This window comes from Ochotona curzoniae, unplaced genomic scaffold, assembly GCF_017591425.1.
Source record: "Ochotona curzoniae isolate NIBS_2020 unplaced genomic scaffold, NIBS_Ocur_1.0 scaffold_2453, whole genome shotgun sequence".
Taxonomy (NCBI): Eukaryota; Metazoa; Chordata; class Mammalia; order Lagomorpha; family Ochotonidae; genus Ochotona; species Ochotona curzoniae.
The window spans coordinates 24,407,039-24,431,993 of NW_024467094.1; the positions used below are offsets into that span (position 1 = coordinate 24,407,039).

Genomic DNA, 24,955 nt, shown 5'->3' on the forward strand with positions numbered 1-24,955 from the left:
CTGATTTTCTGCAAGTGGGTGTGTTGCCACAGCAACCGTCAAGTCACTTCACTTATGCCTCCTCTCCCCTCCCAGCACCTTCTTTCAACACACCATGTGTGAGACACATGTTTCGGCAGCCCTGGATGTACAGAGCTGCAGGCCACTCCCTGGGCAGCCCGGCATGCCTGGCACCCCAGCTCCCCTGTGTACCAACCAGCACACAAACTTTCTATTCTCTTTTTCTCTCGTATTTTTTAATGCTTCATATTTCCGAGTGATCATTTCCTGTGGGTCCGCTGTTGCATATTTAATGGAAATTCACCCTTGGTGTCAGTCAAGAAACAAAGGCAATGGGTCACTGACTCCATCACTTCCCTCCTGGTGACATTTTCTTCTCATTCTTCAAGACAGAATTACTTCCAGGATCATCTCTGATTTTCCCTTCATGCTCTTCAGAGTTGACCTTCCCAGTTCCCTCCCGCTCACACCCTTTTCCTACCTGTCACATTCCACCTGCTCACCATGACCTATCTCTGTTGCAATTTCCAAGCTTGTTTCTCGTTCAAAGGATGACACCTTCCTTATTGTTGGATTACCAGTACCCAGCTTGGTGCCTGGTAAAAAGTTGGCCCTTGGTACATTTCTGGCAAAGAAATAAAGAAATACACTCTAACAACATAAACATCCCCATGCTGTGTGTCGACGTTGATTTTTATGGTGTTGTTAACTGGCAATAAAGGGCCTGATGACTGCGTATCTGACCTGAGGCAGAAACACACACACACCACACACAATTTCCAACAGGAGGATACAGAAGGTCCACTCCTCGAGGCTTGGAAACCACCCTCTTTTTCTGCACTGCCGTTTCAGCTCCAGGCAGTGTATAGTAAGGGAGGCTTCTCCATCTGGGGAGCAGCGACAAAGCCCCAAAGAAGGAAGCCGTCACATTCCTCGAGTCCTCACCAGGCAGCATGACATCTGGTCCACACTCGGGGAAGAGAGGCCACAGCCTCATGTGGAGATCTATTTCTGCACTTTATGCTGCTGACTCGCTGTTCCTCCAACTTGCCTCACACACAGGGAGGGGAAGGAACCTAACCACCTCCCCATGCCGGCTCCATGCCGCGGGCTGCATAACATGCACATCCCCCAAGAGGACACTTGCCCACCACAGCTTGCCTGTGGAGAACTCTCACCACGCATGTCTTCCAAAAGCACATGGAGGTGAAGCGCGAGGAAGGGCCTGTAACTCCCTTCACCTAGAGATAAGGCACGGCACACAACAGATGCCCTCCCCGCAGCCGTACCCTCATGTGCACTTCATTGTCAGGGCTTCCTGCCATGGCTGAAAGGGAACAGCTTCTCCTGACTGTGTGTCTCCCCGTGTCGCTGGGCAAGGCAGTCCCGAGTGGGCTCTTCTTCTGTATGTGCGGTGCTGTGGGCTCGGGGATGCAGCCTCACTTGGTGCTCCCGGCATCCTCGGGGCAGTCCTGCAATCTCCCTGAAAGCTGCCCGGTGTCCTTCTTAGAAGCTCGTCCGCAGAGAGACGTGGTTTGGAGGGTCACACTGAAGCACAAAATTCAGGATTTTGCAGGAAAGCCCAGGGTTTACAAAGAGCCTTCTGCACCCTTCAGAGCTGGATTCCCCTGGGAGATGCAGGCACCACAGAGGCGCAGCCCAAGATTGCTCCTTCTCACCCAGGACCCAGGACCCGGGCACTTCCCGGCTGTGCCAGTGTACACTTTCAGATGCTCTGCCACCTTCCACAAGGCACAGACTTCCACTGCCCAGAGGGAGGGGAGCGCCCAGCACCCAGATTCTGATGCTGGACTGCTGGGCTATGTGTTCCTGTCCCATTCCACCTTATCCATTTCTCAGGGTTACAATTCCTTCTCTTTAGGACAGGAACTAGGGCTCTACCTCATACTAACAGCAGCAGTGCCCAGAGCTGGCTGAGTCTTACTGCGGTAACTTAACACACAAGCTACTTGCTCTAGCATCCAGGCTCTGGGAAGCATTCTAGAAGAGCTGGCTCTATGCCTGCTGCTGCTTTTCTGCCTACCGGGGTGGTGGAACCCTACACCCAGGACACCTGCCGTGCTGCCTCCTGTCAGACTTGGGACATCTTCCCTGGTGTCTCAGGACTTTGAGAGCAAAGTGCTGTGCTCCCTGCTCGCGACACCAAGGCTGCCCCACCGAGTGGTCATCCTGCTGGCATCCCTGTGACACTTCGGGCTGTGGTCAGCCTTCTGTGAGGGCATGTTCTCGCTGTATTTCTGCTGTTCTTAGGGCACTGAGAAAGGAAAATCTCTTGCGCTGGGGTGTGGGTTCTCCCAGGGGTGGGGCATACTCCTTGTTCATTCCACTGAACCGTGAGTGCCAAGGAGGCCCTCTCCCCTGGCAAAAGCACAGCCAAAGGGAATGCAGGATTCTACGGCCTGCTTTATTATTATTATTAGCATTATTATGATTACTGCTACTACTGTTTTTTATCCAGCCAAAAGCAGGCATGATTCTGAGTATACCAGATGTAAAGTGGGAACACGTTGACAAAACAGTTTTGGAAGTCTGGCCTTAGGGATGAAACACATTTCTTTTTCTACAAAGTTCCCCAGGATCCCAATACTGTCTGTAGCACTTCATGGAGAATGCATAGGTAGGTTTGAATGTAAAGTCATATGACAGATTGGTCAAACTGTTAACAATGTGTAATAGGAACATTCCTTCTGTTTTTCTGAAGTCATTCTCAAAATAACTTTTCAATTCATGCACAACTTTTAATCCCTGGAGAACGTGACATTGGATTCTGGAAGCATGGTGCGCAGATCAGTGGCAGAGAGCAGGTCAAGCAAGGCCTGCTGCTGCCAGAGGTACCCCCTCTGCTCCCTAGGGGGAAATCCTGCCAATCCAGGGAACTTTCTTCCAACACCCAACCTGCTACTGCGGGGGAGGGACCCGGAGGACAGCCTCGTGTGGGCTGCACACTCCTCAGTGGTGCCTGTGCGTGCCTGTGGTGTTGGCCCTGGAAGCCCATTTCCTCTTCAGCAGAACTGTGTTTGTTCTAGTGGCAACTGCTGCTGGCTGTTGGCTGCTGGCTGGGACGGGAAGAAGCACCAGTCTTTAAAACAAAACAAAACAAAACAAAACAAAACAAAACAAAACAAAACAAAACAAAACAAAACAAAACAAAATCTACCGGAAAGGCAGAGTCAGAGGAGGGAGAAAGATCTTCCCTTTGCAAAGTTTACCACCCCCAGATACGCTCAAGAGAAAAGGCTTGGTCAGGCAGAAGACAAAAGCCCAGAGCCAAATTCATGTTAGAGATCCAATTCACTGGAGCCTTTCCCTGTGCCTTCCCAGAGCATATGACAGCAGGAAGTTGGATGGAAAACAGAGCTGGGGTTCAAACCCAGGGAACTGGATATGGGATGTGGGCAACCCAACCACTGCACCAGCCATCCAACTGGAGAAGCACCATTCTGTACAGGCCAGTCCTGCAACACGCAGCAAGGAGAGCCAACTTCTGTACCCACCACCTGAAAGACACAGCTTGGTGCTGCTGTGGCTCCCTTTTTAATCTTCATCCTTTGCATTTCTCCATTCAGGAACTTCTCTACCTCCTGGTTTTAAAAATCCAATTCAGAATCTGTTGCAAGAATTTTAAAAACTTTTCTTTTTTTCAAAGAAAAAGATTTAATTATTTATTTGAAAGGCAGAGTTGAGAGAGAGAGAAAGATGTGTGTTTTATCTGCTGGTTCACTCCCCAAATGGCTGCAACAGACAGGACTGGGCCAAGTTGAGGCAGGAGGCATGATCTCCACACAGGTTTCTCACAATGATTAGCAGGGATCCAAAGCCTTACGCCTCCTTCTGCTGCTTTCCCAGGCACACTAGCAGTTTAATCCACTGCTTTAAGAAACGCTGTAAGGGGACATGAGGGCACACGAAGGTGGAGTGCCAACTACCAAACACAGTGATCAAAGGGTGACACGGGGCCAGTCTCTGACTTCACTGTCAACCTTAGAATCTCCTCTAACAGTATTCTAACCCTTGACTTTAAAGCACCCTACCAGGGGTAGATGTTTGAGCACAGTGGTCAAGACCTTGCGTGGGACTCCCCTATTCTGTATCAGGGAGCTGGGTTAAGTCCTAGCCCTACTCCCACACTCGAAGGTACTCAGTGAAACCTCAAGTGCTTGGGTCCCTGCCACCCATGCGGGAGACCCAGCATGAGTTCCCAGTCCGGTGCTTCAGCCTGGCCCTGTGTGAGCTATTGTGTGCACTTAGGGAACAAAACAGCAGATGGGAGCTTGTGTGTCTGTGTGTGTATGCCTTTCAAATAAATGTTAAAAGTAAATAAAACAACTAATTAAACCATATTAAAATAAAGAAAGCAGCTTGCCGAAGCACTACGAGGAACCTGAACCTGTGGGCATCTGAGGCCACACTAGCGGGAGGACAGCTGAACTTGGCCTCCGTGGGGACAAAGCTGGTCAGGCGAGCTCCGGGGGCAGGAGTGGTACGGAGCACAGACACTTTGGTGCCAGAAGTAAAATGCTCATCCCACCCCTGAGCAGTCTCCAACCACTTAGGAGGAGCTCTCCAAGCAAGATGAACTGCACCAAACCTTCAGCTGCTTTGTGCAAAATGACACAGTGCTGAAAGACTGAAGTCTTCATTCTGGCATGTGCACAGGCCAAACACAGTTCCAACAACTTAACTTACTGCTTTTCAGAGGCGTCCAAACACAGTCCACGCTGACTAATAACTGTTTGGATGTCTTCATCTAAAAGGAAATGCACTGTGCATTGTGTTGGTCACTTATAAATTGAAATGACACTCCCTGAACACTTCCCAAGTGAGGGCAAGGGGTAGAGGCGTTAAGGTGTTGATTTGCTGGGTGGCAAATGGCACCCAGCCAGGGCTTACACATTTACCAGGACTAATAAACCAGGTAGTTCATCTGCCCAGGAGCCATGGAGAATGGACACTCGATGCTGCTGATGGCTGACTCTCGATCATCTATCACAGCTTGAAAGAAAACAGGACTTGAGGAAAAGAGCTGGCCACACTTATTACAAGAGGAACAAAGTTCCAAACAAACTTGTGAACTTCAACTATTTCTCAACACTTTTCAGCAGACCTCTTGGAAAGGGCACAGCCACTTCACCTCTCCAGTAACCTTACCTCACCTCACCTGGGATGACTAATGTGATTACAACAGCACTGCTCTGGGAGGCTGCGCTTGTCCCAAACCCCACTGAGCTAATGCATCTAGCAGCCATGTGAGAACCTGGCTTCTTTTCGAAAGCTAATTACCAGCAGGTTTCTGAGACAGGTGGAGTGGATTTCTGTCACCTCCCTTCTGCGGAGTAAGCAATGGCTATGCCCATTGCCCAGTGCGAGACCTCATGCTGGTGCCCGAGGTCCAGAGCAGGGCAAGTTCCTTTCAGTCTTGAATGGGTTGCTGCTCAGTGGAAAGACATGGACAGCTGGAAGGACATTCCAAAGCTCGGCTACTAGAATCAGAGTTGGGCTTGGCAACTGGAAAAGCCTCATGGAATTTAGGGCTGTTTTTGATGGAGGAACAAAGAATTTATTTTCAAGCACTTGTTACCAGATGGGTCTATTTCACCAAGAAAAGTCAGTATTATTTAAATCTCCACCCCTCACTCCTTTCTAACCACTATGATCTCTTTTACAGGGGTCTTAAAATTCTGAAACTCACTTTTCAAACCCAAATCCGTTTCAGGCAGCCACCTAAAGTACAGGGTGTGGGGGGGGGGGAGATTACTCCCAGGAGTAAATTGGGCTACCTCTTCCTCCCAATTCCTCCTTTTTTGAAATTAGAGATGTTTTAATAAAGGCACATCAGCCAGCTTGGTCCCTAAGAAAAATGAGATTGGGGTGGGAGTAAGGATAGAGAAAGGAGGGTACTGTTGAGTGGCAAAGAGCAAGGGAGAGAAAGAAACAAAAATAGACGAGGAATGGGGAGAGGGCCCGGAAGAAGCCCGTTTGTTTGTTTTCACTGTGCTCGCCCTTCCAGGGGACTTGCTGAAGTTCCTTCCTTCAGTGGCTGGCTGCAGACCAACATCAGAGAAGGCTCAGATCTTTGGAAAGAAAGATTTGGACAACAAAGTTGTTTTATCTGGGAGGGTAGCTAGTTTACTCAAAAGTTCCAGGACTTTGGTTTGATGTTATTACCTTGGCCTAACTTTCTGTGTCCCGGGCGGTCCTGGCCGTGTTTACCGATTTTGCAAGGCACAAGGGTGGCCCTGGGAGGGAACCGCCTTCTCCTGGGCCTTGGCTACCAGAACTAGCTGGCACTGGGGATACCTGGGCACCTCAAACAAGTTGGAGATGGGAAGTGGGGAAGGGCATGTGGTTAAGCAGTTTCTAAAGGTCCTATCTCTTGACACTCCTAAGAGGGAAACAACACTTCTCTTAACTTCCTCCCCAAATAGACACCGCCGTGGATGTTCTGCCAAGGAGTGATGCGAAAGTGTGTTCCAAAGTGAAATGTAAGCTTGGCCTGGTGCCCAGCTCTCGGCTGTATTCTGCACAGAGAGCTGCAGGCTGGCGGGCCGAAGGAACACATTTCCCTCCACGTGATTGTGAGAGGCAGGCAGCCCAAGCAGATTGCTTTGTGCTAATAAAATGTGATCTCTAGACTGTACATACACACCAGCAGCCCCGGGAAAATGTGAGCGAGGGAGAGAGACCCATGGAAAGCCACTACCCCAGCTGGGCAGGGCCCACGGCTGCCACAACACTCTGCAGTATCCAGGCAGGGCACTGCAGGCCTTCCTGGGAGGTGCAAAATGAGAACACAGCCAGAGAGGAAAAGTGATCAAGGCTGGAGGATGCTTAAGAATCATAAATCATCAATGGAATCCTACCAAACTTGACCTTGTACAAATGTTGACTCTCTCCTTCTCTTGGTGGGCTACAGACTAAAACCCTCATTGGACAAAACCCTCCTAAATTTCTGGAATATACTTGGGATCCAGGGGACCCAATCTCCAAAGCTGTGTTCATCCCGCACAGGGCAAGAACACCATGCCCAGGTTCAACTGTGCATATTCTGGACTGATACAAGATGCAAAAGGCACCCCCAGGAACCTAAGCAGATACAGTCAACTTCTATAAAAGGGGGGCAACCATGGGAACACAAGCATAAGCAATGCCACTAGCACCACACCTTCTCCACAAATCCCCAAAGGAAAGACTTGGACCCGAGGAGGGTGCTGCTACAGGCAGCCCCTCCCTGGTTGCCACTGTGACCTTGGCCTGGGCAGACCTCAGGAAGCATTCACTGCTCAGCATCTCAAGCTATCAATCTATACCTCTGAAGGCAGGAACTTCCTAGGTGGAGAGGGAGAGGAGGATTAGCAGGACCCTGCTCACTGGGATTCCTTCCAACATCGTAGATGACTCAATCTTTGGGGTTTGCAAATTCACTGTGCCTCACAGCCGGTGCTGAAAATTCCCAACTAACAGAGACTGTTCCCCGGCTGGGGCTGGGAGGTGACAGGGGCCCAACACCAAGACCCTGGGATTCTCTGAATTCTGCAGAGGATTAGGCTGGAGAACACAGAATTTACGGGGCTGTCATAAGCAGGCACTTCTAGCTGAAAGGAGTTGAAGGTGGGGCAGTTGTGCTTGGTGCTTATCCCCTTCAGGGGTCTGGCTCCAGGCTCCCCAAGCTATGAGACAATCAGCCACAATCAGGTACTGAAGAAGCAGCTGATTTGCTGAGGACCTAGCCAGCCCAGCTGAGCCTTCCCTTTGGTTAATCTGCTAACCAGTTAATCAGCCTCAGAATCACTGAAAGTTAATCCCAGGAGAGTTCAAGTGCAGCTAGCAGCAGAAGCATGGGGAAACACAGCAGCAGTGAAAGCTGTGTCCACTCTCAGGGTTGTCTTGGGAAGGTTCTGCATGGACGATGCTTAACCCACTTCACAACACACTCCTGCTCTCACCTCTTGCCACACAATCCTCCAGGATCCCAAGGAGATTCATAAATCCCCACCTGGGATCAGGCCGTTGGTGCAGTTCATGGATTCAAAGTCAGGAGGCTGGGGGAGCTCACACACACTTGGTAGGCTACGAAAAGTGCGACCGGGGAAGCTGTTGCAAGCACGCCACTCTCCCTCTCCTGTCCCTAACAGAGAGGAAACTCTGAGGAGCACAAACATCACCAGGAACACTGAGTGACATCCTAAAAAACATGAAGCACACCCCAGCACCACAGAGAACCCCATTTCAGATGACCTGCCTCATGAGCATGGGGAGCTGAGCCTCACCCTCAATCCCAAACGGACTGGCGACTCAACCAAGCCTCCTTAACAAAGAGGACAGCTCCTCAACTTGGAAATTTGCAGAAGTGCAGGGTCTGCAGCGACAGCTGACTGCCTACCAGGGGATCTGTGGCCATGCTCTGTGGCCACAGCCTAACGGGACCCGTGGTGTGTGGCTGCCTCTGCTGGAGGCAGGGGACCTGAGCCTGTGCCAGCTCCGAGTACCCAGGGCATTACTGTGCTGGAATTCAGGCTACCCTCCACCTCGCAATTCCTGTCTTGTGACCATGGAGCAGAATCAACAGACTTCCTTTCTTCCCTTCTCTCTGTTAAACTAACCAGAGTAAGCCTCCCTCAGAGAGTACAACGGAACGTGCCCGAGGCTTGCAAAAACACTCTTCCAGGACACCGGAAACCACACTGGTCTGAGTTCTTGATCTGCTGCCCAGGGAAGAGACAAGCTATAAAGGATATTCCCAACCTGCTCTGGCAGGACAGCAGACACCTGGCATACCGCATTGCCCCACCTACGCCTATGGCAGACATCACTAACAAATCCCAGAACTCCATTCACTGAACCCAGACCAAGACCAGCATCTTTCAAAATGGTGCTTCTGGCACCTGCTAGTGTCCTGAAGCTGGCTGTCAGATGAGCCTCTTGCCATGGGCAGGCCCCATAAGCCAGAATCTAGCCACCCGCAGGAACAGCCAAGAGCCCAGCTGGCCATAGCCCTGCTGGCAAAGTTTGCCATCAAAAGAGCTGTGGGCCTTAGGGGTTTTCCTTCTGTGGTTTTCCTTTTTTTTTTTTCTTTCACTTTATCCTCTTTGAAAAAAAGAATTATTTTGTCTGGCTAATAAACCACTGCAGAGAAATCCAACCCTTGGAAAGGTGACTCCAGCCAGCTCCCTCACTTTCGGGGCTGCTCTGGAATGTGCTCACCGGAAAGCAGCTGGCGGGCCCTGCGGGATGAAGGTGGTTTGGAGGGACGGAAGGAGCTGGAACCTCGCAGCGGGAGGCCTGGAGATCTGTCATCCTTGCGAGTGTCACAACGCTGTGTTCCTCATCATCTACCTGGCTCAGGAGCAGCACTCTCATGCCAAGAGCCCTCCAATGCTTTGCACTGAAGTGTGAATGTGAGCCTCCCAGCTCAGAGTAGTCCTGGCTAAGAGTCACACAGGTCCACACGTTAACCCCATGCTTCACCGACAAGGAAGCCCAGGCCTTGACAGATGTGCTAACTGTTCGGAGATCCTCAACTCGATTCTAGCAAGCCAGCAGTGGAAACCGGACTGGCTGACTCTAAATGACTTGCTACCTTCCCTGCCCTCCTTGCCACCTAAAACCCAATGAGAATAATAATGTTAATGTGATCTGGATGTTGATGTGAAATCTTTGGGGTCATTTTTCTATCTTCTGTTATATTTATGACAGAGTGACCATGTCACACAGAAATAAAACCTAGACAGGCTGACAGCTTAAAGTGAGACTTCTACTTACCAGTACAGCAGGCACCATAAACCAGGACTCTTAGTGCATCCACAGGGGCATTGTGGAGCTTGTGAAAACCCAGCCCCGTACCTGGAAGCCTGCCCCCAGGACTTGAGAGACAAGAACTCCCATGGCACTTTGGCAAGTTGTCTGTAACAACCACAGTGCAGCCTTAGCGTCACTTGAGTGACAGCCCTGCGCAGGCCCAGGTCCTAGGACCGACAAGTCCATGGCAGTAATTTAACCAGCACGGCAATCCTTCGGAGTGGCCACTTGGCTCTGGAGGGGGAGATCCAGGTTGAGAATCCAAGCGACTTTGTCCAAAACGTCACGGATTCTCAGGGGATCTCGGGTTTGAAATTCAATTTAGTTTGGTGACTGAAAGGCCCGAGGATGATACACAGATGCTAAGAGGATTGTGTTTCTCTTAATATCTTTATCAACGCTAGTTATTTCTGCCTTGACAATGATTTCATCCTGATCTCCATGGTTTTTGGCCACTGAGATATGTCCAATTTATTTTTAAGCTCCCTGTCGTCAGAACGAAAGGGCTGATGGAAAAAAAAAAAAGAAAACATTTTGGCAACGTACTATAACATTTAATCCTCCTGAGAACAGACCAAGTCCCAGGAACCAATATCGTTTCTAATACTAGTTCATTTCTGATAACCTCTTGCACTCTTCCTGGATTTAACACATCATAGGGTTGCGCTGATTTCATATTGTAGAGATCTGATTCAAACTTGGGAGCCTTATGTCTGCTCTTTTGTAAAGTGACAGCTGAGAGATATTTCTTGGGATATAAAATACAGTGAGGGAGCTCCAGCTGGAATTAGTTATCCCTCTCAAGGGGTTGGAGTTGTGGCAGAGCTGGCAAAGATGCTGCCTGTGATGCTGATCCCATGTGTGCACCAGCCTGAGCCCCAGATGCTCCATTTCTGATGCAGATCCCTAAGGATGCACCTAGAAAAATTACAAGATGGCCCAGGTGCTTGGGCCTTTGCATCACGTAACAGATCTGGATGAAGCTCCTGGTCCAGTGCTGGCTGCTGGGGCCACCTGGGGAGTGAACCAGTGGATAGAAGACACGTGTGTGTGTGTGTGTGTGTGTGTGTGTGTGTGTCTGTCTGTGTGTGTGTCTGTGTGTGTGTGTGTGTGTGTGTGTGTGTGTGTGTCTGTCTGTGTGTGTGTCTGTGTGTTCCTTTCCTCTCCAAAGGGGTTCAGGTTAGGGGAGATCTCACCGCATCTGTTGCTTGATGCACTTCTGAATCCCTCAAGAGTGCTGCACCTTTAACAGCTGTATCCTGCCACACCTGCGTGCGCAGTACAGTGCATATCTCACACTCTATCAAGGGCGCCATGCCAAGACTCCCACAGCTCTAATCTGGCGGAAAAGCAAAGTCAAATCTGGTTAATCCCATTTCTAAAACGGACCAACTTGAAGTTGTTTTCCCCTTGGTGATCCTTACACATTTCTTCGAAATAATCCACTTCCACTTTCTCAGGATCCTTGTGTTTCCACTCCACGGCAACAGAACATCTGTTTTTTTTTCTATCTGGAGACCTTCCTACCGCTTTTCCATCTGATAAGGAGAGTTAAGAAGCAAATGATTTTGAGAGACTCCCACCAGGGACAGCAGAGGGCCAGGCAGATCTCAGGGCCCTCCTCAGCAGCCTCCTCTCTCCTTTACCACCTGGAAGGCCCGCCCCTGAAGCAGTTTCATAGCCTGCTGGAAAGCCTCGGGAGCTCCAAGGAAATGCAGGGAAGTTCCCTCAGCCTTCAATCACTCAGGTGCCTCCCAGCAGTGTCAGCAGAGGATGAGGGTACAGAGCTGAAGGGCATGACCCTGACCCTTGGAGCACACTGTCTACTCAGGCGATGCTGTGACCAGGCACCACAAGTGGGGTTCACTGGTGGAAACCCACGGTGCTCCCCTCCTCTGCCTCCTGTGACTCTGTTCTTTCCCATACAGACTCAAAAAGGTGAGTAGTGTCTCGGCCATCACTGCTATCACACAACATGCTTTCCCACGCCAGTGTCCCCAAGAAGATGAGGGACGTGTAACTGTACAGTAACCACTTATGAGGGAAACCTCAAAACGGTCTGAGAAAATGGAATTAGAACCTGAGGGGTTTTTTTTAATTCCCCTAAACTAGACATAAAGTTCTAGATTTTTCTGCACCAAATTAAACCTAAACTTGTAGTTCCATTTCCTGCTGCTCCAATTATTCACGTGTGCACTAGGCATGACCCTAAGGCTTCACACGGTCCATGCCTTGAACTTCTGCACAACTCCTCTCCAATTACAACACAGAAAACAAACCAACCGTCAGGCTACAGATGAACCACACGGGCCAGTTTAACCAGCACCTCAGGCTGCCCCCCCAGTCTCCCCAGGGAGGACAGGTGGGGCGCTGAGGTGAATTTACTATAGCAGCGATTATCAGTGCAATTCTAGAGAAAATCACTATCTTCGGAGACTGACATAATGACATCCTCTCTGATGGCAGATAAATGAACAAAAAAATATTCTTTTTGGCCCCAAGCACTGTCAGGGACATTTAAGTTTAAAAACATGAACATTCGGTGGGGTTTGGGGAGGAGGGCCTAGAACAGGAGGGGACAGGTGGAAATGAACCACACTGATTTGGTAAGACCACTACCGAGGCACGACAGGAATTGTCTGCGACCCAGCACACACTTGGTTAAGAACACGGATGTATACACATACACCTAATGACCATAAAGACTTCTTTACTCAAATAAGATAGATGCACCTCCCAAAACGGTATTTCAATGATAAATTGTTCACTAATCTTTCTGTATAAAGACAGATATAAATTTCATTTTCATTAACTCAAAGCAGTCTTAAAATCTAAATCAATGCAATGTTAAGGAAAGCTAAATTATTTAAAAAAACAAACAGAACATAAGTAGGCCCAAACACTTCTCTATCCCTAGTTCGTGTAGGGAATCTTCTTGTCATTCATCTTCAAACTTCTTGGGAATGTAACTAAAAACTACTAACTAGGTTACTACAATTGGGTAAATCTCACGATAAAAATAATTCTTGACATGATTAAAAATCATTTCTAAAAATCATTCAGGTGCTACTGGCTATTTTATTTTTGAGGGACAGTGAGAAAGAGAAAAGGTGAGTGTGCACAGCCGTCTTAGCTCATTCCCCAGACATCTGCAACAGTCACCAGGGGCCGTGCCCAACGCAGGGAACTGAGAATCTTGAGTCAGGGCTGGGACTTGAACCTGGAAACTGTGATGATAGCACATGGGGGTCCCACCCAACATTTTAAATCACTAGGCCAAATTCTTGTCCCCTGACCATTTTACACAAGGATCTTGTAGAGCATACTGAGGAAAAAGGCATCCAGCGGCCCCCCTTAGAAAGTATATTAATGTAAAAAACTAAAAACTATAATTAAATGAACTCTAAGAAATTCTTACAAAGTCAGTTTACAAATTTATCTGTTGCTATTTCCACTCTACAAAAGTTTCATTTCTATCCTTATGTTCTAGATTTCATGCCTCATCCTCCGTAATCTTCTAGTGGTCTTGAGCCTGTGAAAAAGAATACTATTCTGGTTGGTTCTGTGATCTCCGTTCCATTTTCAATGTTCACCTTCCTGTTTCCTTCTGTTAGCGACAATATACCTCACAATGAATCCATCCTTGGGTGAGTTAAATCTGCCTTTATCCTGGGAGCAGCAGGGGTGTCCCTGCTGGCAGCCGTCCTTAGCAGCACCCATCACAGTGCAGGGACTGAGGGCCTTGACCCATGGGATCTGATTACTGCATTATCTGGATGATCTTGTTCACCGGGTCTGTGGCAGAGGGTCGTACGAACATCTTCCCCAAAACAAACCTTCATTCCCAGAGGCCTTTACAGCGCATGAACCATCAGCCATGCTTAATCCTTCCTGTTCAGTGGAAAGGCACCTGAGATGGTGGCAACGAGGTGTTGCTACTGCTGTCCAGGCTTGGGCTCCACAGCAAAGACCCCAGAGCAGCCTGTTAGCCAGAGCTAATCAGGAAAGACAGCACTGCTCTTCCCCACTCAAGGAGCCTCTGCCAAAGCATTTATTTCTGCCGCTCCACTTATGCAATTCCACTTTCAAAGAGAACATTTTGTCACAGATGATTTAGTATTGCAGCTCCCTTGAGCATCTTTCTGTAGGTTGTACTCATTGTTTTTGGAAGCCCAGGGTCTCTCAGGGCAAATGTAAGAGGCATGGGGGCTTAATCAGCCACAAGCTTTGTCTCATTATAAGACCCCAAATTCCAAAGCATTCTTACAAAGATCATTAATGGGAAGGAAAAAAAATCCCAGATTAAACTGAAAACAAAACTTTCAGGAACCCAGTGAGACAGTGGGAGCTGTGTCATTTTTCAGGAGATAAAAAGAGACAGGATAGGCAGTGAATTAAAACAGCAGTAATATTTGTTGATTGGAAAAAGCCAAAAAAAAATATTTTAGGAATTTTCACATTCAGTTACCAAGCTTGTATCCCCCAGAAGTCAACTTTCCAGAAAAAACTGTGGGATGTTTTCGCCCCCATCAGATCTTCGATGCAGTGTTCCTGTAATTGTCTCCTGGATGGCACACATTGAATGTGATTTCTGTTTCCAATGTGCTGCTTTGGGCTGCTGCAATGCTTCGAGACCTCTGTAATTTTGGCCTGATTTTAGGGGTACCTGAGCAAGCCGCTCCATTCAACAGCTCTGCCCCTATTAACTGCAGACCCTGACCCCTGCCAAGAAGTCACTTTTCTCAAGCAGCACTCCTAGTACCAAATCCACATGTGTACATGCATGTGTGCATGGACACACACACACACACACACACACACACACACACACGCTCCATGTTTCTAAGCCCCATGTATAATTCATTCTGGTCAGGAGGAAAAAGGGAGCCACAAGTACAAGGTCAGGACTCAAGGATGTAGAACTGTAATAATGACTCCTTCGTCTCTCGGGAGTAAAATTAATAAGCTGGTCAAGTATTTTTAGCTTGATACCACTGCTGCAGGTGATGCTCAGAATCACACACTATTTGCATCACTGAACATTAACTCCCCACCCCACATACACATGCACACACCCACGCACAAATACACACTCACAAAATTGGTTCAATATGTTTGTCTGCAAACCTAGTAAGCCACATAAAATAGAGGCATCTAAAAGTGATGAATGCTAATGGGTTAGGCTTATTAAAGTCTATTTTTCTTCTCCTATGAGACCAGGCCTGCTTTTGGACTTTCAAATTCTAAATCATTCACACCTCTCCAACTATTTCCTTACCAAACAGGGTTTCTTCCCATTCACCAAAACTTAACGGGCTTTATAAGTGAGATTTAAAACCTTGTATTTGTGAATTACCTTGTCTAGATTGTTAGAACATCATGTTTTGAAAAGCTGTTTGATGTTCAATGGAGAATATTTTTAAAATAATAAAAATGAGGATATCCTGGTTTGCCAGAAGAAACTATTGTCTAGATGCTAAAAATGATTCCAAGCTAGCCTTGAACCCAAGCGGGAAAGTACACATGCCACTTCCCTGCTTGATGGCCTTCAATGGCTCCCCACTGCCTACTGGAGGCAGTTCAAGCTCCACTTCCCCAGGCTGCCAAGCCCACTGGCACCAGGCATTCTGACTCAGCTCCCTAATTCCTCCATGTGCATTCTCTGCACCGGCTCCATTGGACCCAGATCTTGTTCCCTGAACACCCCGTGGGCATCCTGCCTCTACAAGTTTGCAGTCCCACTGCCCATTCGCAGTCTGGCTTCTTCTCAGGCCCAGCTTTCCCCGGGAGCCGCACCCAGGCCTTCTGGTTGGAGATCAACGACTGCTTCTTGTGAGGTCTGGCAGCCCTGACTGGTGGCACTGCTCCCTCCTTTACTTTCATTGTTTTTTTTTTTTTTTACTGACTCTCTTTTTCAGTATATCTCTCCAGTAGATACTGGAGGTCTGTATTTATCAAACTTTTGTCACTGAGAACATGTTCGTTTGTCCTGTCACTGATGCCTTTGTCTGCAAGTCTTCGCTTCCCTACTGAGCTGCCCTCTCCTGGAGACCAGCTGCCTGATCCTACACTTTTCTGTCTTCCCCAGAGCGCACAAAGCAAAACAAAGCAAACTTGTGCTATTTCTGGAGCCGTCCACATTGCTCATCACCTCCTACGACCTCCTCTGGTGCTTTCTAACTGCCACATCATTTACTAGAGAACAGTGATGGAGCTGACTTGCGGAAAAGGATGGCACTCTGTACCGGTGCCATGCTGGACCCTTCTGACACACTGGCTCTAGAAAGCTTACAGAAACCCAACAAGGGCACCAGTGCTCCAAGGAGACAGTCAAGACACAGAGGAATCATGATTTACTCATTAAAGGATTACTTACAGAAGAGGAGGAGATTCTGGGAACGCATATGTGGAGTCCTGCTTGTCAGGCAGCAGGATAGCTGACACCCCCCTCAACGTCCCCACCCCCTCTCTTCCAATACTGTAACAAGCCTTTACAGTTTCCTTACCCCCATGGTCACTATATTGCCTTCAGGATTAGTTATTTATGCCTTTTGTTAAACATCCCCTCGTAACCTTGAATGACTGACTCACTGGCAAATACAACATGGAAGAAATCTAATCATGCATTTCTTTAAACCACATTCTGCTTGCTTGTTTAATCCTGTAATCAGGGAGAATGGAGTCAAGCATGCAGTAAATGTCACCTAAAACCCAGCAGAAGCTAAAAGAAGGGTAGGCAAGACAAGAGGGAATAGCAGGGGCGAAAGCTCCCATCTTTGGCCACAGCCTTTTATTGGCCAGGAAGGGAAAGCAGCAAGACACTCTATAAAGTCGGTGCAAAGTCTTCCTATGAGAAACGAGATGAATGGTGGCGGAACTGTGTTCCCAGCAGCTGCTACTGAGCACTGACTGGGTACAAAGCAATACGCCAAGAGATCTATGTGTTCTGCCTTATATGACCTCCGACAATCCCATGAGGTTCTGCCAATGATTATTCCAAAGTGCCAGATGAGAAACTGGAAGCTTTGATCACTTAAGCGGCTTGCCTGAGACTATGAGAAGTCTACGTGTGCCAGAGTCTGGATCCAGAGCCGGGTCTGTTCGCTGACTGCATCCTGTGCTCTAAAACCACAGACCCTGGGAAGGGTGAGCCTTGAGGTCTTAAGAAAATTTCAGTGTGAGGTAAAGAATTGGTGAATGAATCCAGTTCAAGATATTTTCTGGGGAAAGTACCAAATATCATAATAAATGAAATCCATCAGATGTGACCAATATTCCCAACCTTTCCCCATAAGTTCCTCTCTGATATATTCTTTCTTTTTTTGTTTTTTTCATTTTATTACTTTCCCCATTAACTTCTTGCTTTCCTCCATCTCCATTGCTGAGACATAAAAAATGATTCTTGGGTAAAAGTGATTAGTGCTGGTTGCAAGAGAGGTGCCTGGAAACCCTAATAAATCACAGATGTCTTCTCCCCTGGGGGGCTTCCAGCATGCCATGGATCAGGGTTTTTTTTCCCCCCTTAATTCCTACCTTCCCAACCCCCTTTCCTTCTCTGCCACGTAAGTCTGTCTTTCTGCTGCTATTTTTCTAGTCTGGTAGGCACAGCACTGAACTGGAAAGACTCCACCAAGACCTTTGGCAAGGACTTCCAGGAATTCTGGCTGCCATGGTCATGCAAAGGCAGGGCCTCTGGGCAGACACGCAGGAACGAGGGCTAGGTTTGGGGTCTGGCCGGAGGGCAGCATAGAACAGATCTCCGGGGCCTGTGCCTCGCTCTCCACAGCTCAGCTTTCTCTGCCAGGGTCAGGATGACGACTGCTTGCTGGCACTTGCTCTAGTGCTCCTGGGAAGGGATGTGAGAGGAAGGGGAGGGCCCAGAGCACACGGGCACACGACCAGGAGCTGGGTAAGCTCCACAGGGCACAGCCACGTGCCAGTATTGCACGGCCAGCAGGCTAGCTGCCAGTGCTCACACATGAACTGGGGGCTGGGCACTGAGAGCATTTCCACACTGGCATAACAGAATTGCTAACCCAGAAGGGATGCTGTTGATTTACCACCACGGAAGTGATTCGTCCTAACCTGGAAGAACGGTCAGGCAGGCTGCATGGTATGTGATGGGCTGAGCAGGTCAGGCGAGGAGAAAGGAAGGAAGGAGGGAGGGAGACAGAAAGGAAAGAAGGAAGGAAAAAAAAATCCTGCCCTATTTTTGCAAAAGGAAAACTGCATGAGCAAATCTCTAAAGAATGGAGCCACGGATCCACTTCTTCCTTACCCTCATGTACAACTACCATAACAGCCTGCGCACTAGGCATTTGTGGAGCACTCACTGAGTCCTACATTGTCAAGAGCCAACCTATCTAATCCAGCTAAAATCCCATGAGGAAGGACTATTTATCATTCCATTCCACTGAGGAGTGAACTAAGGTTCAAAGAGGTTAAGAAACCCTTCCAATGGTAGGTCCAGTCTGGACACCCAAGGTCAGGGCCTCAGAGACTGCATTCCTCACAACCATGTTGTCTTGCTTTCTCTGCCTCCTCCCAAATATTCTTGCCGCTAGCTTGTGAATACAATGAAGCTAGGGAAACAGGCTATACCTTCTACAGGGCTTGGGGGGGACACACCCTTTTCCAAGAAACAGAAAAAGCTGACTCCCTTCCCTCTGCCACTGCTTGATCCTGTGGAATTAGAAACACTTCAAGTTATTGGAGGTGCCTGGCACAGCAGTCATCAATCCGTCACACACACCAGGCAGCATGTCCAACCTGCAGAAACATGGACACTGGATGAGGAAACACGCACAGAGCATGTGCCTAGGGGCAACGTCCTCCCAAGACCCTAGGAAAAGCCAGAGAACGCTCTTACCTCTGTGGGACCTTCTGCCAGCATGGAACGCCTCTCCCTCACTTCTCAGAGCACACAGCTGGCATTGTGCTCCATGCCCATGCCGCTCTCGAAGGGCAGGCTGTGGAAGTGGAAGCTCCAGGATGCAAGCAAGGGTTCCCTCGCTCCGTTCCCTTGTGCCACATCCCTGGGAGGGTCTGGCTGGGATGCTACATCCCTGGGAGGGTCTGGCTTTCCTCTGGGATCAGTCCCTGTGTTCCGCTCTCTGTTCTCAGAAAGAGAACCCTCTCAATTCTCAGCTGAGCATGGGCCTGACAGCGGTAGGACACCCCCAAGCTATTCAAAGAAAAACCACCAGAGGAAACCATTTCAAATCTGGCTCTACAAGCATGGGGTTTAAAAATAACTCTGCCTTTGTCTGCTATAGATGACTTTCCCTGAAGGGAGGCCTGTCCTTAAAGCAATCGCTCAATCTGCAGGGCAAATACAATCATCATCTTCCACCCGAACAGACACTTCCAGGAGCGCAGCCCCATGCACCACCTCTGACAGCAGCTGACAGGCAAACGAGGCAGGCGTCAGGAGGCGTCGGGCCATCGCTTCTGGCCCAGAGCCTCCAGGATACCACGCCATGGCGGGCTGACAAGCTTTGCCGTGTCTAAGAGCATCAAGGAACCCACCACACTCTGGTCTCCTTGCAGACATCAACCCAGAAAGCCAGGCAACCATGCCAGAGCCACACCCTGTTTCTATGGATCCCTGGACTCTTATTCCAATAATGACCATGCTTCAGTCAATGCCAGATGAGCTCTTGGCTCTGTAGTGAGCCAGAACACTGGAGCTGGGGTGCACAACAGGAAAGGGGGCTGGGGGAGTTCTCCAGCCTGTGGCTTTACTTCCTTCTGACACAATAAGGAGCACAAATACTACTGAATATAACTCCCAAGATGCCTGCTGAGCCAACAGCCTCAAACCAACGTTTGGAAAATTGCTCAGTAATTACCTCCTGATTAGATTGATGATTTAGTTTTATCAACAAAACAGTTGTAAGTACACTGTTCTTCAAATTCTTCTTGGCAACCTATCTCTTGACCTTCTCAACCGTTTTGCCCTAAAGCATCACAAGAAGTAAAAATGCACCTGTCTTCATGAAAGGATGCACACTGAAATCCTGATGCTGCAGTCAAAGCTGAGGCTCTAGATCAATGGCTTTCAACTGGGGTGGTATGTGTGTGTGTGTGTGTGACTTCATTCCCAGGGGCTAGCAGGGACTAGAGACGTCTGTACTTGTCACAGCACGGGGAGAGGGACTGCTATTGGCAGACGGTGGCAGAGGCAGGATGCTACCAAAGAGTGCACAATGCAGAAGACAGTGTCCCACGGCAAGACTCACCCAGAGCATGAGCAGTGCCAAGACTGAGGCATCCTGAATGAGTATGGAAATGATACAGTTTCCAAAATGTTCAGGGCTACATCTGGGCTCTTCCCTTCTGAGTACTTATGTTCCTCAAGATTATCTTGGAGTTTCTATTCTGGTCACTCCCGTGAGCCACATAGGAGCAGCAAGGAGGTTCTCCAGTTGCCCATTTCCTTGCAATACCCATGTATCAGTTGGTGTGATCTGGAGGGGTCTTTTGTACAGTCAACACTATAGGAAAGGCAGAGGGCTCTTTGGTCTGTGTGGTGCACGACGAAGAGTGATAACTTTCCGTCCTTCCTGTTAGGACTCTTGCTGAGTCCCAAATTCAAAGACGTAAAGTTATTTAGCAGCATGCTCCCATTATTATTTTTTAAAAGACATTTAAATGAAGAGCTTATCTCTAAACCCTCAGTGCCCATGTTGATCCTGACAACATGGCATCCCCTGGAATGCAGGGGTTTTCTGCTACAAATTGCAGCTCCAATTGGAGTATTTCTGAGTCACTCACTGGTCGACCCTGGCACTAACAAGCTCTGACAACTGACTTCTCAAGAAGCCTCCAATTCCCAAAGCTCAATGCTTAAGTCTTAGTAGGAATTCCTCAAGCCAGCCAGAGTAGGGTAAAACTGCCAGGTGGTTCTCTCCGGAGGACAGGTTAGGGACTGCAGCTAGTGATCTAGTGATTTCGGGAAGCTGTTACAGAAGATAGGACTGAAAGAAACGACCAAAACTCACGGCACGTGACCAGGATCACGGCTGCCCTCCCTCCCAGGACACCTGGGGCTCCTTTCTAAATTTTGGCTCTAATTTTCACAATAATCAAAGCAAACCCTGGGTTGCTTTCTGACTTTAGGAGTCGCTGATGTGTGCAGGTGGCCTGTCTCCACAGAGCAAGGGGAGACAGTGGCACAGCACTCAATAGCGGAGTTCAGAGTCATGCAAAGCATTGTGGTCCGGCATTTCTGCAGGTTCCAGGGCTGGCCACAGGCTCAGATTTAATTCCGTTCCAACCACTGGCCCTGAGCAAAAAGTCAAAGTGGTTTTGGACACCAAAACCACTGGAGAGCATAGAGGACTTCAACTCCCACACTAACGTATCACGGGGGGAGTGGGAGGGAGGTGTTCTCTCTCTCTCTAATAGTTCTCTCTCTCTCTAATACACCCCTCCTTCTGTTTAAATCATGCTCTGTGTGTCCCAGGAATTGCCACGTCAGCTGAGGACACGGAGTTCAGTCACAACCTTGGGCACAAGTCTTGCTTTGTCCTGCTTTCCGCTAAGGCCCTCAGCTCAGGGACCTTCCTGACCCTTTATCTGGCTGCATCTTTGTTCCTGGTTGCCTGCGCACATGAAATGCTCTTTGCTGCCTGATCGCCTTGTACTCCAGGCCTGAATTCAGAGCTGCCTTCCTCCATGTTTCCCTCTGAGTCTGCAGCAGTGGGTTTTGATTCTCTGATCACTTAGGGCGAGATTTCAACACCATTTACAGCCTCTTTGCAGCTTGGCAGGCTCTGATAAAGACGGATTAAGTGGATGACAGACGAAGTTGAAATACACACAGAAAGACATGGAGGAACAGTCTGACTTCATAGGAATAGTGACCAGATATGTGTGGTCTGCTGCTAACTAGGCCATGGTTAATAGGAGAGTCTGCTTTTAGATTCTGGTTCTTAGTCCACGGGAAAAGAAGAGGGGTGAAAAAAGGCACCTGCCCCCCAGCCCTACCCACATCTGGCTTTTCCTTGAGGCCACAGAAGAAGGAATGTAGAGAGGCCGAGCCTCATGGAGGGTTTACCCCAACTGTTCAGTGAGAGCTTATGACCTATTTGTTTGCAGAAGGAGGAGGAGCAACGGGGCACGTGATGGACAGTAGAGGGAGGCCGGACATCTCAGCTTGCAGCCCTTCACCCCGCTGCATGGGAGTCCTGCGGGGACCTGGCCAACCATCAGAACTTGCAGCAATGGCTGCAAGGCCCCTCAAGCATGTTACAGGCCTTGGGTGGGCACTGCGGGCGCTCACTCAAGTATGCAGGGCCAAAGGGGTCCCTCCTCAGTGTGGTCTGTGCCAACAGCCCCGGCCCTCCCACGCGTCTTCCCTGTCCACACGTGGAGGAGGGTTTACCTGGTCTGACAGGGCTCTGCACGCAGGTGGGAGACGAGATGCCGGGGTGAATGGGTGCCGAGGTCCGGCTGCTGAGGTCCATGACTGAGGGGGCAGCCGCGGCTGGCGGCAGTCCCGCCGGGTGGGGGCTGTGGTCCTGCTGGGACGGGCTGGGGGGAATGCCGTTTTCCGACAGGAACTCTTCCAGGTCCATGTATTCCAGCTGGAAGGTGTCTCCGTCATAGGGGAGGGTTTTGTCCCATAAGGTGGGCCCCAGGAACGCTGACTGGGGCACTGTCGGGCTGCTGCTCTCATCATCCAGTTTCTTCTCCTTGTCTTTCTCTTTATTAAATGCTGCCCAAGAAACAAAAAAGTGGACTTTTAAACAGGAAAGAGGGAGCGCGAAAGCCAGTGAGTGGCTCTTTGCCCCCACCCTTCCTGGCCTGTTATGAAACCACTTCTCGGGGTGCTAGGGGTCCTTCCCCGGTTGTGGTCTGCTCTGGGCCGGAGTTAAAAGTTCAGGCAGGACATGCATCGGGGCCTGTGTTTCAACAGCTTCCTATTTACTTTGGAAAGCAAGCAGGGGTTTGCAGGACAGGGCTACAAGCTGCTGTAGGGTGGAAACTGGAGAACGCTCCCCACTGCCTATGTGAGGTGATACATCATTTCAAGCGGCCAAGGACTGGCCCCTCAAGTCGACAGCCAGCCACCAGGCGTTTTCTCACTGGGGAAGTTCATTCCCTGTGGGCTGGACTGACCAGGGCCACTGAGCTGGTGACCCCTGATGTTGCTACAGTGGGGGCTCCCCGTCTGTCTTAACGTGCACCTACAACACGCACGCATCTTCCCCCTTGGTATGTCAAAGCGCTCACAATCAAGTTGCCCAGTTGTCTTCACCCACACTTTCAGTGAAGACACACACGGAGCCCCTCACACTTGAAGGGATTCGACTCGCATTGGCACAAGGAAAAAGAATTTTCTGAGCCCCTGGAACACAAACGGGCACAAAGAGAAAACCTGTCTCCCTCCGCTTGCCTAAGTACTTTTGTGAGCAGATTCACAAAATGCACACAGCCGCGCCACCTGTCACAGGCAGAGCTGCTGGGAGAAGTGCGACTGGACACTCCGAGGCAGGACCCCAGCAGCTATCTCTGACCTGCTCAAACTGCTCTCCTGCACTTCGCCAATTCCTGCACTCGGGAGTGGGTGGAAGCCTGGGCTCTCCAATTTGTTCCTGAGTTTCCTTCCAGGGAAGACAGCCTCTCCCGATAGCCCTTGGCAAATCTAGGGGAGTCAGGATTTTCAAAGCCCGGTGATGCCAAAGCCCAGCGGGTGGCCCCTTAGGAGAAGGAAGGCTGTGACCTGTACAGCCTGCAACCCGACACCCCAACTCCTGCCCGGCAACAGGTGACCCCTCCCGAGGAAGCAGCCTCGGTGGTCTAGGGAAGGGCTGCCACTTACCAAGAAAAGGGCTCCAGCCAGAGGCTGCTCCTGCGCGCGCGTACACGTGAGCCCGGCTGCGCTCCTCTCTCCTCCCACCTCACCAAGGCGCACAGGGAAAAGTGTCTGCGCCGTTGGGGAGGCGTTCCCGGCCCCACACCCGGAGACCACTCCCTCCCGCCGCCTCCCCCGCGGGGCGCCCCTGCCCGGGGCTGGGGTGCCAGACCGTGTGCACCACACACACACCTCGTGCAGGACAAACACTCGGCCAGCAGAAGCAACAGCCCAACGGACCCGGGTCCAGCCTGGCTGCCACCCCAGTGTGCGGAACTTGGCCCTGGCTGCTCTCCACCCCTGGGCTGCGACCCTAACCTGCCCGCTGACCTCCCACCTGCCCCAGTCCTCCGGCTAGCTCACACCCTACCCTGGAGGAGGAGGGGGAGGAGGGTGCGGAGCGGGGTGAGGTCTTGTCTCCCCGGAGCTGGGGTCCCCCGAGGCCTTCGTCCCGTCCAGGACCCCCGGTGTTCAGCCAAGAGGGGCAGCGCTCACCGTCTTCGTGTAGGGGGAGCTTCAGCGGGTTCTCCAGCAGGGACCTGAGCACGCCGTAGGGAGGCGGGATAAAGGTGGGGTTCAGGGGCAGCTGGCGGGGCATTTTCTCCATCGCGATGCACTCGAGATTTTTTTTTTTTCCTTTAAAAAACAAAAAAGTCGGCCCCTCCCGCCCCACACCCGATTTGTCGTTGAGCCTTTCCTCCGTCCTTGGCCCCAAAGTACTCGCTCCCAAGGTGGCAGGAGATAAGGGAAGAAAAAAAGAAAAGGACTTAGATGTTTATCAATACATCTGAATTTGTTTAAAATAAATAAAAAAAATAATAAACTTTCGGGTCCTGGGTGCAGGCGGTCCCAGGGGAGCGCGCCCAGCACGCAGGATGCGCGCTCACCTGCCTCGAACCCTTTCTTCCTGCAAAAGGCTCAAAATGGCAAGAAAAAAAGAGAGAAAAGGACCAAAAACAAAAAAAGCAGCAGCAGTCGCAGCAGCAGCAGCAGCGGGCAGCGGCCGAGGGGCCCGCCCGCCCCCGGCCGGCGGCCCCGCAGCTCCCCGCGCCCCGCGGCCCGCAGCCCGGCTCAGCGCAGCCGGCCGTCCATGTGCCGCGGCCTGACAAGAGTGACGTCAGGGCCCGCACCGCGCGCCGATAGGCGTGCGGGGGCGTGGCCGGGAGCCGCCCCGCCCCCGGCCCGGCCCGGCCCGCCCCTCGCCCGCTCGCCCCGCCCGCCCCGCCCGCCCCTCCGCCCGGTGTGTGGCGTCGTCGCGCGCGCCGATTTCCCTGGACC

General features: G+C 50.3%; 1 protein-coding gene across 4 annotated transcripts in view; it reads right to left on the reverse strand.

Moving 5' to 3' along the window:
• Positions 1-24,644, reverse strand: part of HLF (HLF transcription factor, PAR bZIP family member) — a 48,607-nt gene extending 23,963 nt beyond the window's left edge. For 2 of the 4 annotated variants that reach the window (XM_041000648.1, XM_041000647.1), the window contains exons 1-2: positions 24,173-24,644; positions 22,205-22,537 (exon numbers count right to left, since the gene is read on the reverse strand). In XM_041000648.1, the coding sequence (XP_040856582.1) occupies positions 22,205-22,537; positions 24,173-24,284 (445 nt within the window). In that variant the 5' untranslated portion in view covers positions 24,285-24,644. Of the gene's footprint in view, positions 1-22,204; positions 22,559-23,644; positions 23,678-24,172 lie in introns of those variants that run through there. The other 2 variants (XM_041000650.1, XM_041000649.1) reach the window with 2 other exon arrangements.
• Positions 24,645-24,955: the final 311 nt, after the last annotated feature.